General features: G+C 41.6%; 1 protein-coding gene across 2 annotated transcripts in view; it reads right to left on the bottom strand.

Annotated features, from left to right (window-relative positions):
* ACMSD (aminocarboxymuconate semialdehyde decarboxylase) overlaps positions 1-20,810 on the bottom strand; it is a 64,132-nt gene that overhangs the window by 22,618 nt on the left and 20,704 nt on the right. Inside the window, exons 4-8 of one of the 2 annotated variants that reach the window (XM_058548610.1) lie at positions 18,060-18,109; positions 16,415-16,651; positions 12,859-12,952; positions 10,208-10,303; positions 8,663-8,835 (exon numbers count right to left, since the gene is read on the bottom strand). In XM_058548610.1, coding sequence (XP_058404593.1) covers positions 8,663-8,835; positions 10,208-10,303; positions 12,859-12,952; positions 16,415-16,651; positions 18,060-18,109 — 650 coding nt within the window. The remainder of the gene's footprint in view (positions 1-8,662; positions 8,836-10,207; positions 10,304-12,858; positions 12,953-16,414; positions 16,652-18,059; positions 18,110-20,810) is intronic. The other variant, XM_058548611.1, reaches the window with a different exon arrangement.

Genomic DNA, 20,810 nt, shown 5'->3' with positions numbered 1-20,810 from the left:
AATTATTTGATACTGTCACAGTTGTTCTCACTATAGTTTTATTCTTCAAAGTCTATAGGCACCTTTATCAAATGCTTTTATTGAGCACTTATGGGACTGGAATTGTGCTAGGTACTTTATATGGTTATCTTATTTAACCCTGTAAACAACCCCAGGAGTTAGGTACTATCATTATCCCTATTTTATTGATAAAGAAACTGAGGCTTAGAGAGATCAAATAATTTCCTCAGGATCTCTCATAGCTACGACTATGTAGCTCAGCATTAAACTCTTTAGCATCATTCACTATTTGCTGGAGAAGAGTGGAATTTCCAGGTCTTTTTTTTTCACTTCATCTTTAATCCTATTTTTATTTCTAGTCTTAATTGTATTATTATTTTCCCCTACATTTTTCAGGCATGCAGAAACAAATCAACAAACTAATAGAAACCACTGAAAAGTACAAACTACAAACAAAAGACTAGCAGCAGTAGTGAATTCAATTTGGAATAGAATGCTGTGTGTGAATGACATATGAATAGTTGTATAGTTCCACCATTTCTAGAAGAGAATTCTAATGATACTTGGTTGAAAATGAAGCTCAGATATTTAGAAACTTGCGAAATAGACACTTGCATTAAGAGAGTGTTTTTATTGTAATGCTTATAATACTTCTAAAAACAATTTTAACACTTCAAATGGTGCTTCTAATAATGACAAGGCACTATGTCAAAGATACATGTTGGAACAAAATTGTTTCATGAAATGTAAGTGTGGAAAAGTAATATTTATAAACTATCAAGTTATGTGATTTTAAATGTTCTAGTTGAATTAATAAATTAAATTTTAGAAGTAGAAAAAAAATCTTAAGACTCTAAGATGTGCATATCATCTCTCTTCCTTCTACCTGCAACCCAAATCAGAGAGTATTAGAAAATTCTTTAGGTTTTGAAGATCTAGCCTGACTTCTTCTACTGCTGTAATTTCTGCTGACTTGTAATTGCCTATAACTGTGAAAATGACTTCAGGGAGCTGCAAGCTGGGCCCTAGGGGGATGCAATACAAGTAAAATGAATTTTGTTGGAGAAAGAGAGGAAAGCTCAAGACTGGTATTATGACCAATACCCAAAGTGGACTTTTACTTGTCTGTGATGACATAAGGAGCTTGCCCTAGAATGTAAATCGATGCACTGCTTCCCTTACCAAGCAAGTCTTGCCATTAAAAACAAAAGTCAGTTAAACTAGACAATATGTTTAGTGACTTGATTTACATTCTGGCACAAGTTCCTTGTCTCATCATGGACTAGTAACAAACTCTTTGTGGACTGGTATTGGTCTGAGGATCACAATTTGAAACCCCACTAAAAAGATAGTAAAGAGATTTTTAAAGGGCATATATCCACAAGGACAAAGAGAAGAGGATAGAAGAAACAAGAAGAAAATATCAGAAACTAGAAAGCAGATGGACAACAGCAACTGACTTTAGAAGACTGGGAAAGTTAAATTCTTAGCCAGTATAAGATAAGCCAAAAAGTAACCTGGCTTATATCACCAAGTCCCTTAAATATCTATAATTGACAGTACCAGGTACTTCCAGAAGTAGACACAAAGATGGGACTAAAAACAGGAGGATTCACTGTAAGTCTGTTAAGAAGCAGTTAGACCCTAGATCACCTCCCTGACTTTGCTTAGACCAGTAACTGATTCTTCCCCACCCTGGCAAAACACTGATCATTTAGTCTCAAAAGAGTGTGAAAGAGAGGGTCTCTGAACTGGGGAGATACGAGGCACAGTTGAGAGTGGGGACTGTTCTGAAAGCATGAGGGTTAAATGAAAGTTTACTTATTAAAAATTGAGATTCCCAGCCTTTTCCCCATACTCAGTTCCCAGAATACTGGAAACCAGGCTTTTACCATTCAAATAAGAGATTGGAAGAGCTTCTCTGGGAAACTGATAAATCAAAAAGGAAAGACCAAATATTTGGAGCTTCCAAAGAACACGTTGGGTTACTCTATAGAGCAGACCACACTTGACAGGCCCTATCCGTAGGCAGAGACTTCCAATCATCTTTCTAGTGACCACTCATAAATATGAGCAGACAGCCAAGGATTACAGACATTTGAGGAAAGCATTTAATATAAAAGACTGAGACTTTTAAAAAAATACAAAAAAGCCAACTGGAGGATGACTTGCAGGGAGAAGTAAATTTCCCCAAATTATTAGTATATTCAGAGAGATAAGAAAAGATATTGTATCCACCCAACAAGAACAGGATGTTAAAAAAAAAAGTTTAGAGAACAAGAACAAGTTCTTAGAAATTAAGCAAACAAAATAGTCGATTAAATAGAAGGCTTTATCAATAAAGCTGAGGAAATCTCCCAGAAAGTAAAACAAAAGTTCAAAAAGGGGAGATGTAAGACAGAAAAAAATAATGTTCAACTTTAGAATAGTAGGAACTCCAGAAAGAGAAAACAGAGGGAAGGAAGTCATTAAAGAAATAAATTAAGAAAATTTACAGAATAAAAGAGCTCACCAAATGGCTAGTATAATGGGTGAAAATAGACCCGTAACAAGTAACATCATTGTGAAATGTCGGGACAAAAAGAAAATCTTAGAGTCTTTTAGATTAGGGGGAGGAGGGGAGAGAGGCAGGTTTTATATGAAGGTTCAAAGTTTAAAATGGCATTACATTACTCCACAGCAACTCTAGAACCCAGAATACAATGGAAAAATGTCTGTAAAATTAACAGGGAAAATAGATTTCATGCTAGAATTATATACCTAGCCAAACAATTAACTCATTGTAAGGGAAGAATAAAGACATTTTTAGATAACCAAGGTTTCAAAAATTGCATCTCCCATACTCCCTTTCTCAGAAAGTTATTGGAGGACGTTCTCCACCAAGATGAAGGAGTAAACCAAGAAATCGGAATATCGTGGGATTCAGGAAACAGGGAATCCAATGAAAGAGAGAGAGAGAGATGGTGAAGGGAGATTTCAAGATGACAGCTGTGCAGCAGGTCTAAATAGCAACCCAGTCCAGAATGGAGCAAGTCAGAAGACTCCTGAAGATATTTTTTCAAGAAGATAGAATTAATAGACTCTTCTACCCAATATGTTTGGATGTACTAAAAGGAGAGTTACAAAATTGGTGGAGAGTTTGGGGTTAAGTTAGAGTAAGTAGTGTGCAAAAAAAATTAAAGAGTAAAAGAACAAATAGATAGATAGATAGACAGACAGATAGACAGACAGACAGACAGACAGACAGACAGATATTGGTGGGCTGCAGTCATCTCGAACCTCACGAGAAACCCTGAACTGTAATTGCCCAGCCGTGGGTTCCTGAATTCCTGACCGAGAGGACATGAATGAGATAATAAATGTTCATTGTTGTTTTAAACCACTAAGTTTTAGGTTAATTTGTTATGCAGCAACAGATAACTAATACTAATAGATTTTGGTACCTGGAAGTGGGGTGTAGCCATAATGAAAACCTAAAAATGTGGGAGTAGCTTTGGAACTGACTTGTGGGAGGAAGTGGGAAGGACCATGAGAATAGAAAGACCAAACATCCTTGTAAAGACTGTTATTAGAAGTCTGATGGCCTGTGAGAAGCCTACCAGTAAGGACTTTAGGGAGAATGAGAAAAATGTTATTGGAAACTAGAGGAAAGGAGATCCTTGCTCTGTAGTGGCAAAAAATTTAGCAACACTGTCACCTACGGTAATATGCAAAGTAGAAAATATATTTAATTAACTGGGTGATATAGCTAAAGAAATTTCCAGACAGAATGTTGAAAGTGCTGCCTGGCTGCTTCTTGCTGCTTATAGTACAATGCAATGGGAGTACCTTAAAGGAAGGACTGTTAAAAATATAAAGGAGCTAGGAATTATTGGGCTTGAAAATTCCCAGCCCCTCCAATGGCAAATGATGCCAAAATTAGAGATGGCTTTCTGGCAAAGATTAAATCCAGGGCATAATCAGAAAATATAGTCTAAAAATGAAGCCAGGATGTGACTATATCTTTCTTATGACCTCAAAAGATTAAAGGCAGTGCCTCAAAGAACCGTTCTGTCAAATAATAAGGGCTTCTAGATAGCTTAAGAGCGTTGTTCCTTAGCAGCCTCTGTGCAAACCCAAGGTAGAGAAGAGCTTTTCTCAGAGACTTGTGCGTAAGGCTTTTGCCTAATGGTATGAAACCTAATAAGATTCATGAAAGACCCACAAAGTTTTTAAGACACTTATGTTAGCAGAAATACCACCAGCTTGGATTGAAAGGAAAAGACAGAACAAAATGAAAAGAAGCCTTTGGATCCCAAAACTTGAGCATGAAGCTGTCTGTAAAAACTACTCAGCCACAAACATAAGCTACCTTTCGAGGAAAAGGAGGGATGACTCAGAGGGTAGAACCAAGAGCTCTGGAGAATCATTCCTATGCTTTGAGTTCTAATCAAGGAACTACCAACATGTGCCTGAAGGATTTCAGATTTACTAGTGACTTCTCTGAACCTCCTATTTTCCCCCTTTTGGAATGGAGGATCATAGCAGCTATCCTTTGCCTGTCTCACTATTTTATATTGAGTATGTGTGGGGTGAAGAACTTGTCTTTTTAGTTCACAGGTCTTCAGCTTGAGAGAAACTGTACGTAAGGAGCATCATCCCCAAGTTAATTTAAACAATGAGATCCTGTACTTTAAGCTGATGCTATAAATGGATGAGACTTTTGGGGTGGTTGGGTGAGGGGTGAGGATATTTTGCATTTAGGAAGAATATAAATAATTTGTGACCAGAGTGTGGAATGTGGTGGTTTTAAAATATGTCTTCAAATTCTTCCATACTCCTCTCTTCAAAAGGTGGAGCCTAATTCCACTTTCTTTTAATGAGGGCCAGATTTAGTGACTTGTTTCTAATAAATAAATGTCGCAGCAATGATGCTATGTGACTTTTTTTTTTTGGTGACCAAGATTGTCCCTGAGCTAACATCTGTGTCAGTCTTCCTCTATTTTGTATGTGAGATGCCGCCACAGCATGGCTTGACAAGCAGTGTGTAGGTCCGCACCCAGCATCCGAACCCGAGAACCCCAGACCGCTGAAGCGGAGCACATGAACTTCACCACTATGCCACTGGGCTGGCCCCTTATGTGACTTTTGAGGCTAGGTCTTAAAAAGGATAGTTTCTGCCTGGTGCGCACTCAATCTCTCTCTCTCTTTCTTTTTGTACCTCTGCCCCTGTCTCTCGCAGATCACTCATTCTTAGAGGAGGCCAGCTGCTGTGCTGTGAGGAGACACAAGCAGCTCTGTGGAGAGTGGAGAGGCTGAGATGGGGAGGAACTGAGGCCTCCTGCCAAAACCCAGCACCAATGTGCCAGTCATGTGTAAAGTCATCCTGGAAATAAATTCTCCAGCTCCAGTCGAGACTTCAGGTGACTGTGGCCCTTACTGATACCTTGCCTGCAACTGTGTGAGAGACCCTGAGCCTGCTAAACTGCTCCTAAATTCCTGACACACAGAGACCATAAGAGAAAATAATGTTTGTTGTTGTTTTAAGCTACTGAGTTTTAGGGTAATTAGTTATGCAGCAATAGATTTCCAATGGAGCTGGTCCAAATGATGATATAATCATAATGAGAGGATGACTGACCTCTTAAAAATCTATCCATCCAGGGCCGGCCCTTAGGCTTAGTGGTTGAGTGCGCGCGCTCTGCTGCTGGCGGCCCCGGTTCGCATCCGGGCGCGCACGGATGTACCACTTCTCCAGCCATGCTGACGCCGCGTCCCACGTACAGCAACTAGAAGGATGTGCATCTATGACATACAACTACCTACTGGGGTTTGGGGGAAAAAAATAAATAAATAAAATTAAAAAAAAAATCTATCCATCCAAATATATACAGTGAGTTTTCTATGATCATGTTTATATAGGGAGGAAATAAGGTTTTCTCTTTTTCATATTTTTCACAGTGATAGGCTGATAACATATAAGTAGCATTTCTGTACTTGTCTTTAAAAATGAGTAGACATAGTTAAAAGCAAAGAATTTTAGAGATGGAAGGAAGCTAAGAAATTATGTAATTTAATTTCTCCATTTAGCTCAGTGTTTTAGAAATAGTAGATGCTCGATAAATAGTTTGGTCTCTCTCTCTCTCTCTCTTTCTCTCTCACCATATTCTTAGTGTGTATATATATATATATTCTTAGTGTATTATTTAAAATTTTGATTTATCAAAGTAATGCCTATACCTAGTTAAACAATCAAATATTACTAAAATCTTTCTTACCAAAAGCAGTCCTATGCCTACTTTCCCAACTCTTGTCCCCCAAGGCAGCCACTTTTACGTTTTTAACCTGCATCTTCTGAGAATTACCTTTATATTTCCAGGTAATAAGCTTATACTATTGTTTCTTGATTTATTAGCTTTAGGGAGTATTTCTTCTCATTATGATCATTGAGAATTTCTTTCTTACCCCAACTTCTCTCTTCTATATTCCCAATAGAATTATAATTTTCAGTTAAACCAGTACTTGGTATTTATACTATTATGACTACAAATATTGTTCATTGCTCAGTCAAGTAATGTACAATGATTATCTGCCTCATATGGATGTTTGTCTTCCCGGAGTTTATTTTCTTTTCTTTCATTTGCTTCATTTTCCGTGTATGTACTGCTTGTTTGTTCCTAATACATCAACAGATCTGTTGAATGCCTGGCAATCATTGTTTGAAACTCTCAAACACATCAAATAATCCATCAGTTCCATTTGGTCTGTCCTGGAGCCCTCCACGGCATTCTGCCCTCATGCTCTAATCTGGACAGGTTGCTGTCTAGCCCAGCTGTCATGCTGGGACTTTCCTTAGCCATTCTGGTTTGGGGATTGTTTTTGAGAGAATTTTCTAATGTGACTATAACTAGAATGAGGAAGCATTAATATTTTAAAGAGAATCCCAAATTATTAATATATACTGCTTATGTGTCCTGGATTCACCAGCCTGTGAGAGCACATAAAATGAGGTCACGTTTGCTTTTGATGCCTAAATTATAATGGCTCAAGTCTTCACAGTTTGAATGCAAGATCTCAGCACCACTAACTTTGCAAAGTGCCCTGTTTTTCTGGGAGTCCTTAAAAGGTGTTTATTCACATGCGCTCACTAACTGTTCTATCCACTGATTACCACAAGGCATTTGCCATGTTCTTCCTCTTCTGCTCTGACCCTGTGGTGATGTGTATTGCCCTGAATGCTGTTTGAAGGTACTGATAGTATCCCTCACTGCTGATGGTAGGTATCCCTCATAAGATGGGTGTGGTATTTGCCAAGGGCGTTTTTCTCCTGATGTTGCCATTTCCAAGAATACCAGGGGCTACTCAGTTTGATGGCAGGTAATCAGAATGTTCCCTTCTCCAATTCCACACCACTTTCCCACTCCTTCCATCCCCTCCATCGCTCAAAGTCCAGAGCTCACAGTCTCTTTTGGTTCTCTTCTTTGTAGTTGCCTCCCTATCGCCCCTTTGTCCAAACCAATAATAATCAACAGTCGTAACCAGCTGCTAAGCACCCATTTTGGCAGGGACAACACAAAAGCTAGAAGGCTCAGAAACCCAGTTTAACTACATAATTTATTACCAAACCAGAATGTTTAACATTTATATTCTAGTGAGTTTCTTAAGTGAGAGAAACAGTCAGCTTTAAAGTGAGATGAAGTCTCCATTCTGGAGATAGAACACTACTTGCAACTTTCAAATGATGGACCTCTTTTTCTGCTAAACAAGATTTTAAATGCCCTCGAGTCTATTCTCAATCCAAGCACCATACTGCAAATCTTTAAATATGTCCATATTTAGACAACCCCAGAGATTTTTTTTCTTGGGAAAATTAGAAACCTTTTATAGATATCTCTAAGTAATAAAACAGAATTAAAATACTAAATATTTCAGATTTTTCACTAGTTCAGACTGGCCTCTGCCCTAAAAATGGTCTAACTTGCTGAGTTAGCATTTTCAAAGAATACTTCATGGTGGAGAAGCCACCAACAGAGAGATCTGCTAGCAGACCACAACAAAGGAAATACTTTTTCTTGTGAGGTGTAAAGTACTACCATTTTGGTCTTTTTGGCCAAATGAGAGAATTGTTTTCAAAACAAAGGCCATATTATTCCAGAAAGAAATTTCAGGTGGTACACAAGATCCTTCATCATCTTCCCCTGTCTCCTTGTCCAGTGCTATTTCCCTCTCTTTAGTGTTCCAATTTCATTCATCTAGTGGATGAGGACAGTTGGGTTCACAATTTACCCAATTAGTAAGAGGTAGAGCCAGGATTTTAACCCAGGTCAATTTGACTTCACAACGGGTGGCTCTTTCCTGCTTACCACATCGACATGTGTCATTTTGGATGGGTACAGAGATGACTGTAAGGAATAGGAGCTGATCTAGGGGAACTACTCAGCCATGTGGATTATCTGGAATTTCGCTGGCATATTTAACGGTTTCCTGGTGATACATACTCTATGTTGATGGAGGCTCTTGAGAGGATCCCCTATGCAAAGAAACCTAATCCCAAACCTCACTGTCCCCCTTCTTTCTTCTAATGCCTTTTCTTCCATTTCTTTTTTGGAGAGAAGCCAAGTCAACTGGTGCTGATCCTGCACTCTGCTTCCCATAAGCCATCCGAATGGCAGAGCCGACTTACCTTTCCTATGACATCTGTTAATAGCTTGAGGGCCAGAGGATCATGAACCAAGGAGTCTGTGTAAAAGGAACCAAGGTATTTCTTTGGGTTGGTTGGATTGTCCTGGGCACACAGATCTGGGCGCATGCTGAATCCATGGGAAATTCTTCCCACCGTGAAGGGGAAGGAACCACCTGCAAGTAAAACTCATTACTGAAGGGCTGGTGTCAATTGAAAAGGATTCCTTTCAATCCTCATGTTGTGTGCAAGAAGGTACTGTAGCCCAGATGGTTAACAGTATTTACAAAGGACCTACTGGGTTCCAAATGCTGGGAGATAACCCAGAAGAAACGATGTTAACTCATCTAGAAGTTCAGATTTGAGGAATTTATCCTAAAGAGAGAAGTGTGTAAAGATATGTGGTCAAGGTTTTCAAATGTAACGTGGTTATAATAACAAAATACAGAGGCAATCCATCAGTTGGGGAATATCTAAATGATGATGGCATATTCACAAAATGTATTGTCATGCATGCAACCATCAAAAATGATGGAGCTCTATATTTATTGACGTGGAAAGATGTCTCTATATGCTGTTGAGAAGGAAAGGCAGATTAGAGAACAGCACATAGAGTTTGATATTGTGTGTATGTGTTGTGTGTGTGTGTGTGTGTGTGTGTGTCCAAGAGTCACAAACTCAATTACCTAAGGGGACCAAGCAGGAAATGTAAATGAATGAAATAGTCCTCTTTGTAAACAATAGTAAATGGCAGGGATTATTGTAAACTGGAGAGCTTGTGGTCTGACTAGAGGGATTTAAATAAAAAACAAACAAAATAAAACAAAAACTGTGCCAACCAAACTAAACTTGTCTGCAAAAATGGAATTTGGTCCTTGAACCATCATATACTTTATGACTAGAATGGTGGCTGGAAAGGTGTTATGGACTGAATTGTGTCTCTTCAAAATTCATATGTTGAAGCCCTAACCCCCAATGTTACTGTATTTGGAAATAGGGCATTTAAGGAAGTAATTAAGGTTAAACGAGGTTGTAAGGTAGGAACCTAATCTGATAGGACTGGTGTTCTTATAAGAAGAGAAAGGGAGCCGGCCCGTGGCTTAGCAGTTAAGTGCACGCGCTCCGCTGCTGGCGGCCCGGGTTCGGATCCCGGGTGCGCACCGATGCACCGCTTCTCTGGCCATGCTGAGGCCGTGTCCCACATACAGCAACTAGAAGGATGTGCAGCTATGACATACAACTATCTACTGGGGCTTTGGGGGAAAAATAAATAAATAAATCTTTAAAAAAAAAAAAAAGAAGAGAAAGGGACACCAGAGATGTCTTTCTCTCTGCATATGCACAGAGGAAAGGCCATGTGAGGACACAGAAGATGGCCTTCTACGATCCAGTAAGAGAGGTCTCACCAGAAACCAACCCTGATGGCACCTTGATCTTGGACTTCTAGCCTCCAAAACTGTGAGAAAATAAATTTCTGTTGTTTAAGCCACCCAGTCTGTGGCATTTTGTTATGGCAGCCCAAGCTGACTAATACAGATAGGGTCTTACCTCCATGTGCAAAACATACTTTCAGTTTAGGAAACTTCTCGAACACTCCACCCATGATCATGGAGCAAATGGCCGTAGTGGTCTCTGCTGGCATTCCTGAAAGAGGAAATAGTCACAAGGTGCAGGGTTTGTTATCTCAAGCAAGAAGAGGATCAGTGATGCTAATGGTTGGGGAATGGCAGCTTGCTGTGATTGTCAGTGCTGAGAAATGTGAGGTCCCTGTGCCCCAGCATGGCTTGGTTGTATAAAAGCCATTACTTTGGCAAGCAGAACCATCTGAACCTTCCTATTGCCACTTGCAGGTAGAGTCATCTAATGGCTAGAACAGTCAAAGAGCCAGAGGACCTGGCTTTTCTCCTGATTCCCTCAGCTTCAGTTTTGGATGCAGTGGGGCAAGCGGAGTACGATGAGTCTGGGCTGAACCCTAACTCCTCCAATTTTTTGCTTCCTGGCCTTTGACAAGTTATTTAATGCCCCTGAGTCTGTGCTTCTTCACAGTGTAAAATGGGAACAGTGTTGCCCATCTTGTAGGGCTATTGTGGAGCCTTGGAAATGATGACGTCGGGAAAGCTCCTGGCCAGAACTTCACATTGGAGGTGCTCAACAAATATTATTTGCCTCCCTGTGCCTCAATTTCCTGATCTGTAAAAGAGGGATGAAAATGGTTAGTTTTTGCCACTTAGTTAGTGCTCAATAAATATTAACTAATATTATTATTCCTGCCAAATCATTGCTGCTTCTTAGAGCTGAGGTTAAAAATAACTGGATTAAAATGAATTATTTCAAGTGCTTTGTGCTCCTAGAAGAAACAGCTGTTCCATGCCTGATGCCTTCACCTCCACGGAGTCAGTCTGGGCTACATTTCCAGGTGACTGCTTTTCACACTGTGATTAAGAAATCTCTGGGGGCTACACAGCTGAGCCTTGCACCTTCTGGGGAAGCCTGATTCTCTAGCTGCTGAATGGGACTTTAGCGGATGCTCATCCTGCCCCAAGCCTGTCATTGTTCCGTGGACAGGGAAGCCTCTGGCTCCCTGGTCTCTTGGGAATTCTGGAAGCATGATGGAGTCCCATATCCACCTGGGAGTGATTTGTGGGCAGAGCTTCCACTTGGACCATAACCCCATAATCCATTCTGCATACAGGAGCCAAAGTGGAATATTTACAATGTTAATTTGATCATGGCCCTCCCCTGCTGAGACTCCACTAATCTGCTAATGACCACCTTTGTATGCAGAATAGAATTCTGGAACTAGCCTGTTTCTTTGTTTATGATCTGCATACTTATTTATCATCTCTTTCCTCTAACCAGAACACAGGCTTTAGGAGGGTAGAGGTTTTGTCCATGTCTCTATCTTCAGTGCCTGGTACAGGGTCTGGCATGCTGGAGGGGATCTATATATATGTGTTGCATAAATGAATGATGAAATGACTCTCTGCAAATGCTCTCCTGTTTTTCATGTGGGAAGTTGCAATGTAAAGAAGTTTGTGAGACTTGTCAAAGTGTCATGTGAATTAGGATGAGATTTTCTTGGAAGCTGGACAGCATTGGGGCCTTTTAGATGATCTCGTCCTACTAATTATTCCTCAAGAATTTGGTAGGGGATGGGTAGGAAGCTCGCTTACCAAATACATTGGTCTCCAACAGCAATCACAGAGGCATAAAATGTAAGAGCAGAAAGAGAATCCAAACTAGCTCTCTCATTTTACAGATGAGGAACTGGGGCCCGAGAAGGTGAAGTGATTTGCCACAGGTTATACAGCAAAATAGAAACTAGCTAGAACTGAAATTCACTTTTTTGACTTTCGATATATTGTTCCATTTAATTCTTAATGGTAGTTACTTTACAATTACTTGTACTAATTGGGCTGAGGAGAAAATGGATAATGGCCTCCCTAAACAAAATCCAGTGCTGTTCATTTGGGGACCCACTTTTTATTGGGTTTGTAGATGAGCTGCACTTTTCACTTGTGGCCCTAGAATTTTACGTCTGTCTCCATTTCTTCTTATCAAGGATGATAACGAGAGATTGGATAGGCCAAATGGAGGTCTCTCCTTTCTCCCTTTCCCTTACACTCGTATGGAACTGTGAATGAATAGTGCAGGAGGCAAAGAGCAGAAGAGAGGAGCAGATAACAGGAAGATTGAAAACCTGAGTCATCTACAATCTAGGGCCTCAGATCCTTGGGTGGTGGAAGTTGACCTTCTACTCGTAACTTCAGGGTTCTCATTAGTAAGAGCTGATGCTATTATTGGCTCCTTAAAAATCTATTAGACAGGCATGGTTACTTATTTTGGGAGCCTTTTTGGGAGTCTGTGTAGTGAGTCAGACAGGCTTAGGAGTCAGACAGATCTGTGTGACTTCCATTTTCACTTATTAACTGTGTGACTTGGACAACTTACATAACCATGCTGAGTCTCAGTTTCTCCATCTGTAAAATAGCTATTATAATGTCAACCTCATAGAGTTTTGTATGGATATGATTAAAATTAAATGAAGTAATATATATAGCACTTATCTGAGTGAGAGCTCAATAACTCACAATCCTGTTAATTATTCATACTTTCTCTCTTTGACATAATAGAGTTCCACAGATAATTGGAAAAAAACAAAGACTTGATCCTCTTTCAGACCCCAAGCTGACACAAACCTACGAGCCAAGGGAACCAGTATTTGGCCATCCGTCCATCCATCTGCATGTCCCAGGGGTGCACGAATAGGGAACAGTTTAGCTTTTCAGCTGCCTTCAAAGAAGCAACGAGAGAGAGAGAAAGAGAAAGAGAGAAGAGAGAGAGAGACATGGTTATTTGGATGAGCTAGCAAATACAGGGTACTATTTTAGGGAAATTGCTTTTCTCTGGGTCTATATTGATCTGAATCAATAAACTAAAATATTTTTGAAATTGTTCCCTGATCTATATAAAAGAGTCATTGATAAACTCTGCTCCTGCATGGAAAGTAAAAAGGACACTTAAAATTAACAAGGGAGTTGGAGGATTTACTGTTGAGGTTAATATACTGTTTGGCAAAACAAATCACAGGAAACATCCATCATTCAAACATTTCAACTGAGAGCGAAATGCTCAAGGTCTGATCCCACACTGCAAATGCAGGGTAAGTTCCCCCTGCTGGTTCCTACTTGTCCACTCTTTCGGAAGGACTGCTCAGATTCTATTCCCGGAGTCAGGGCTGGAGTGTACCCTCCTTTCCCCCACTTGGAAACCTGAGGGTGTGGAAAGTGAGGAAGTGGTGGGCTGGGAGCCATGGGCTCATGATTGGGCTGGAGCAGGCTGGCCTGACCCAGGCCATCCAGCCACTCAAGAGCCCAACACTAGGTGAGAATTTCTAGCGTCTGCAGGCACTCACAGAGCCTCAGGAGCTCAGCTGAGTCCCTGAACAGTCTGCTGTGAATGTGATGACTTTAGAAAGGAAAGAGCTCTCAGTGCCTCAGCCAGCCAGGTACTGAGATATATGTCATGGGCAAACCTGCTCCAGGGCCTTCTGGGAAATGGAAATACCGTCTGGATGAAATGACCTTTATTCAACAAAATTTTTAATTAAAAAAAGTCCCTTGAACAGACATTGAGTATTAGTGCTTATCAAGGTTCAAAACAGATTTTCCTTAGCACATTTCTTTTCCAAATATATTGGGATGCTGGAGAGACTCATCCTACATTTACATATAAATATGTGGGCTACATAGGCTGCTGCAATGTGACTTCTGTACATAAGCATTTTTAAAACAGAGAAAATTCTGGGACAACTGGGGATTCTTGAAGTGGAGGCAAAGGGTAGGTTGGAGAAAGGACTTCTAATTCAACAGGTTCTGGGGATCAGAAGAGACCTAAACTTTTTGAAGGGAGAGGAGCCAATTGGTTTCTGATAATGGATGCAGGCTGGAAAGATGGTTTGGGTTTTACAAAGGCACAGGATCATGGTATCTCAGTGGGATTTGATTCCTCATTAGGATAGAACTTTATTCTGCTCTGACAGTTCATTTCTATTCAATCCAAATTAATAAATATTTTTGATCACCTTCTGTATGTGAGGCATTGTAGAGAACACAAAAAGAAGTCACTCATACTCTCAGAATCACGATAACTCACATTAACTGAGAACTTACCATGTGCCAAAGCTGTTAGAATTTTACAATTATTAACTCATTTAATCCTTTATGAGATGAGCACTTTCATTACTCCCATTTTACAGAGAAGAGTACTAAGGCAGAAAGAGGCTAACTGACTCAGGTCTTGTGGCTCATAAATGGTAGAGGCAGGCAGTCTGCCACTGCCACTCTGTCTGCCTCAAACTCATAACAAAGTCCCTGTTGTGCTTGAAAATTACCCTGAGCATTTTGGGTTCACTCACTAAGACAGGAGGTCTAAGAGATAAAGGGGACAGTCAGCCGCTCTGGAGCTCCTTAAAACGACTCATCTTAAAACGACAAAGCCAACTTGGCTCACGGTAACTCCTCTCATTTGTTTAAGCACATGTTTCTGATGCAAGTTACAGAGTAGTGAGGCTGGCAAGTCTGACTAACCAAACAAATGTGCTGTCAACCCCAGGACATCACAAGTCAACTGGGGCCAGGATGGTCTCCTGAATCCCCTCAGAGACTGGCAGCCCCTGAAAGAGCTTAGTTAGAGTGATTGATGGGTCGAGCTAGTCACACAAATGAAAGTATCCCTTTGGACCCCAACCAGCTGCTGTTGCTTTCTGAGCCCCTTAGTAATTCATAAACCCAATTCCAATGAATAATAAAATGCCTTGCAGCTGAAGTCTTGCTTACACTGTGCTGAAACAACTTGGATGCACAAATAAATAAATCCTCTTTCAAAGCTCATTAAAGTTTCTAGAAAACATTCACTGTATCAGTTCAGCCACTGCAGCCAGTGATCTTCAGGGAGTTCAATGTTTAGAGGAACATTAAATCATTCAGGTCATTAGGAGGCAATTGAACAGGCAATCCCCAACTGGTGGGCAGTGTCCATAGAAACAAACATGGGAAAGTTTTTGCATGTTGTCAGAGCTCAATAAATATAAATGAATAAATGATTGGTAATTACAATGCCTAGTGAGTCCACCAACATCTATTTAATTCACTATTGAATATTTTGCATTTACAATGAAATTAACAGGAAACAATACTATTATAAGTCTAGGAGGGAAGTAAGAAATAAAAAAATGCAATTGAATAAAGAATTATACATCTCGAATCCTGGTACTAAGGAAAGCAGGTTTAGTTGCAGAAAGAAGAGAAAGTAGAGGAAGACTTGTGGAGAGGACCATGGGACCGTGGACACTTCAGTTGGATACTTCAGAAAGGGATGGTACTAAGTTTTTGAAAATATATTTTATTATACAATGTTTCAAACATAGAAAATTGTAAACAATAGTACAATGAACATCCACATACTCACCATCTAGTTTTATCAAATGTTAACATTTTGATGGCAATTTTTGCTATGTATTTTTATTATACATTTTCAAAATACATGGCTTAAAAAGTGTCTTAATTGAGGATTAGTTAAATAAATCAAAACATATCCATATATTGGATTATTATGCAGTTATTTAAAAATCATGCATTAGGAGAATTTTCATTTAGGTTGGAAATTCTCAATTAGGATATGAAATCACAGGTATATTAGAATTCTAATTTCATTAAATTATAAATTTATGCAGATATATGCAAATAAAAATACAAACGAAATGTACTATAACGGTGGTTATTTATCTTTGGGTGTCAGGATTATGGGTTATTTTTGTTTTTCTCTTATACTTTTCTGTATTTTCCACAATTTCTTCAAAATTGCTTTATAATTTTGAAAAATAATAATTTTTTTCCAAAGCAAAAATAAGTACTTTTTTTTTGCATGTTACTAACATGGTTCTTTTGCACAGTTGCTGTGGTAAGGGTAATATTTTGGCTTCCAATGATAGACGAAGAGGAGAGCAAAGGAGATAGAAAGAAGAGAGATTTCAGTGAGTTAACCCAGGGCTGGCCTAGGAAGCATTTCCATCTGTTCCTCTTCTAGTAGAACATCCCGCTCCTTTGCAGAGCTCTTCCCACATTTTGCCCTATAACTATGCTGTCATCAGGCATCTCTCTACCTCCCAGTCAAGTGGCTCAGTCATCTTCCTGCCAGCACCCAGCGCAGTGGCCACCCGGCTGCGTGTTGGCTGAGCGAGCGCCGCGTACTCACTGCGTAGACAGGGAAGAGTTCCTGCGCATTCAGGTCCCACTGGTTGACGTGGGAGCCGATCTGGACCCCTGGAAAGCCCAGCTCCTTCACACAGCGCTCCATCTCCTTGATGGCCAGCTCCGGGGCCTGCATGGGCAATGTCCCCAGACCCACAAACCTCCTGGGGTGGCTCACAACAGTGGCAGCTAGGTCATTGTTTAGAAGCTGGCACAGGTCTAAAGTGTCCTGAGGTTTGGCCTGGTGGAGACAAGTAAGGGAAACCAAATCATTCAAAACCCACTTCTATAGGTATTTACTCTGAACAACACCTCCCCTGGGCTAAATCATTTGTCACCGTCAGTGGCTTTATCCCTCAGAAAACTGAGGCACAGATTGAGATAGGCACTGGCTACAGGGGACCCAGAAGCCAATCATTGCAAACGCAAAGAACACTGCTAGTATGTTGCTGATTAATTAGAAAAATTGAGACTATCATCAGAAAGGATGGACATGATTACCGGGCCTGGCATCCTGTGCTAGAGCTAGAACGAGGGTGGGCCCACCCACCAACTGCAGCCTGGGGCCTGCAGGGCTGCACACCCAGGGCCCCTCCCCGCACACATACACACGCAGGAGGCTGGCCCTGACCCAGTGCTTGGTGCCACCATCAGCACACCTCCTTGTCGTGCTTCACTGTGGGATGCCAGGCTGCTCACAGACCTCTCCTGTTCTGGTCTGTCCTCTTCTCTGTCCTTCCCGTTGGCAGCGACACTCAGAGTTAGCCAAATGCTGCGGCAGATGAAGTTTGCTTTCTGTTTCCCTCACTTGCCCTTCTTCAGGTTTCCTTTCCTTTCAACATCATCCCCCCAGGGCCAGGAATTTGGTCCTCTCCTGCACTCCCAGTTGTCCAGTCAGAATGGTACCCAGTCTGATAAGTTCAGGCATCTGTAGGTCTTAGAGCATTTTTATTTCAAGCAGTGAATCTAATCACAGGAACATACTAAATCACTAAAACCAGAATTATGAGCACAGGCGGGGGAAGTATGTGTGAGCAGGTGGTCTTTCCAGTGCTCCTTAACTCACAACACCAGTGAATGTTTACTTGGTTGAGGAGGTACTTAGCGCATCCCCAGCTATGTACAACATCCTCCCACAGGCCTGCAATCATGCCTGAAGCTTAACACTCGCGACTTGATCACTTGGGAAAAGTCATCCAACCCCAGGAATCTCATTTTGAATTGTATATTTCCCTGGGAGAGGCAACATATTAGGCCATTATTATCATTCTCATTACCACCCCAGAATAAATTGGCTTGTCAATTACTGAGCAAGGCACTGCAGGAATGGGTCATCAGACAGGTAAGTTCTGGTGGAGATTAAGCTTGGGTCTTAGAACTGTGCTGTCCGGTGGAAATATAATGAGACACACAGTGACATGTGACTGCTGGCTACCACCCTGGACTGTGTGGGTCTAGGGCGACGACATGACTAGGAAGACAGGCCTGGGAGGGGACACTGCAGTTTGAGAAGCTGAGGGACCCTGCTGATCTGTAAAGGGGAGGCGAGTTGGGGGCCAGTGTCAAGGCTTGGGTTACCTGTCTACTTGCTGGGGAGCTGGCCATGAGCCCTTGCCCAGCAAAGATGTGGTTTGAGGTTTCTCACTCACCCAGTAGCTAAACATGACGGGAACCGTGGAAAGGGCTTGCAAGGTCACTCCTAGACACAGACACAAAGAAAGGCAAAGCAGATGAGACGAACTGCCCAGGCACTCCTGCATTTCCCAGGGCCAAGGAGCCCAGTGAGTCTCCATCCCACCCTCCTCCTGCTCTCCCCTCCCTTGCTGCTGCTCCCTGTTTCCCCTTCTCTCACGTCTCTGTCCCAGGCCTCCCTCATCCCTCAGCCTCAGTTCTAGGGGTAGGGGTAAAGGCTGGACAAAAATGAGATCATTCAAGAAAAACTAATTTACTCCATCTGTCAAGGATTATTACTACGCTCCTTCCTGTGAAGTTTTGTTTAAACAATACATTTCCCCGCCAATTCTTTCAGAGCTTTTCATCTTAGGTCATGCATGACGGAGTGTATTTCTCAGTCACCTTTCTGGCCCCTTTAATTCATCTCCTGAGTGAGCCTGGGTGGAGTGCCACTGTCTGGAATGCTCAGAATGAGACCCTGTGTTTGCCTCCAGAATCCAGCATCCAGGATGCCTAGAATCCTTTGTCTTTAAGCTCCTGGAGCTGAGTTGTCAGGAGTGACGCTGCCAAACTGAGGATGGCTCCTCTTTCCCTCATACTCGCGTCCAACCCACCAGAAAGTCCTGTTAACTCCACTCCAGTTCCTTTTATCCACCCACCTCTTCCCATCCCCTGCCACTCCCTGGCCCAAGCCACCAGCATCTCCTATGGACCACTGCAGAAGGCTCTGAATTGGTCTCCCACCACCATTCTTGTCCTCTTACAGTTTGTTCTGCGCTCGGAAGTCAGAGTAAGGGTTAAAACTTAGATCAGGGGCCGGCCCGGTGGCGCAAGCGGTTAAGTGCGCGCGCTCCGCTGCGGCGGCCCAGGGTTCGCTGGTTCGGATCCGGGCACGCACCGACGCACTGCTTGGTAAGCCATGCTGTGGCGGCGTCCCATATAAAGTGGAGGAAGATGGGCACAGATGTTAGCCCAGGGCCATCTTCCTCAGCAAAAAAAAAGAGGAGGATTGGCGGATGTTAGCTCAGGGCTGATCTCCTTACAAAAAAAAAAAAAAAAAAAAAAAAAAACTTAGATCAAATCACTCTCTTGCTCAAAACTTCTAAGGACTTTTCATCACTCTTAGAGTAAAATCCAGACTTGAACATGGTCTATAAGGCCCCACATAATCTCTCCCAGGGCTCCCATTGTGCTTCGTTGGCCTGCTGCCTGTTCTTTGAAGCTCTTTCCTGCCCCAGGACCTTTGCACTGCTGTTTCACCTGCTTGGAATTCTCTTCTTTTGGCTCATCACAGGATGGGCTGCTTTTCACTCTAAGGTCTTGGTTCAAATGTCATCTCCTTAGAGATGCCTTCCCCAACTCCAGCCACTCTCTATTCCATTTGTTCTGTTCCTTTCCTTTGCTAATACTTATTACAGCCTATCATTACTGTGTTTAGTTGTTTATTCTATGCCTCCCGCTACTTGATGGTAAACACCACATGAGCCTGGCTGTCCCTGCTGTATCCCAGGTGTCCAGACACGGACATGCCTGGCATGTTGAATATACCCAATAAAAAAAGAATAAATCATTGTTTAGCGAGGACTAGAGACTACAGCTTTTGATTAGAGAGCATTGTTAAACATTGTCACAAGATATTATTTACATCCATTGATTAATATAAAACAGATGAGTCCCTTGCAATTGTAAAATCTTTACATTTTATGTAAATACTTTCGCTTACATTGCTCTGTTTAATTTTTCCATTTTATAGATTAGATCTAAGGTCATATGGCTTGGCAGTGGTGGGATGAGGCTCCTGTCTGGCATTGCTCCTTCCCTACACCCCAGTGGCCATCACTTGTCACCGTTTTTTATACTAACATAGAAAACTGCATTATTTGTGTGTTGGTTGGTTCGGATACATATTCTCTGGTCTCTGGGAACCAAGAGGGCAAAAAACAAGTCTAATCTAATTAGAGTTTATAGTTTTTAAAAGGGGTGTTTAACAGTATGGCATAGCACAATGTTCCCCAAACTTACCTGTTGATTAAAATGGGGGTGGGGGGAAAGAGAACATTATAGAAACAAATTCCTAGATCCTCCTTTGGAAATTCTGACTCAGTGGATGGGGCTTGAAAAAAAATTTTAACAAGCACCCCAGGTGGTCCTTATCCTGAGAGAGCCTTGGAAAAAGCTTTTGTGGTGGACTAAGAGAGACAGCCTTAGGTACAATCCTAGCTCTGCTACGTACTAGCTGTGTAATCCTGAGCAAATCACTTAACCTCCTTGAGTTTAACAGATACAACAATGCCTGCCACTCAGAGACATTCAGAGAGGATTAAATGTGAGCAGGTTTGTGCAACACCAACCCTCTGGCTCCTCTGGGGCCCCTTAGCCTCCTTCCTGCAGAGAGGACTGAGCTCCCACCCTAACCCTCACCAGGCCTGGATTCCTCACCAATTCTGACCTTCCCGGGTCTACTCCAGAACCAGCTTGTATAGGAACCCACCTAGTTGAGTATTTAGGAGACGCTTACATATATATCATCCCATTGTTATCTTATTGTTTTGGTCTTTCTCGGCTCTGTGTTAGATCTTGTGATGAAGTGTCCCAGGGGCTGCCAATTACATTTCTCTCCCTGTGAAGATGACATCTTCTGTGTTGGGCCTTCATCATTTTGTTTTCTTACCTCCACAGAGGTGATAGGATGCACTTGGTAAGCCTTTGGGGCCAGACTGCCTGGG

Source organism: Diceros bicornis, chromosome 10 (genome assembly GCF_020826845.1).
Source record: "Diceros bicornis minor isolate mBicDic1 chromosome 10, mDicBic1.mat.cur, whole genome shotgun sequence".
Lineage (NCBI taxonomy): Eukaryota > Metazoa > Chordata > Mammalia > Perissodactyla > Rhinocerotidae > Diceros > Diceros bicornis.
The sequence above is the reverse complement of the archived record's forward strand: the minus strand, read 5'-3'. Positions and strand labels throughout refer to the sequence as shown.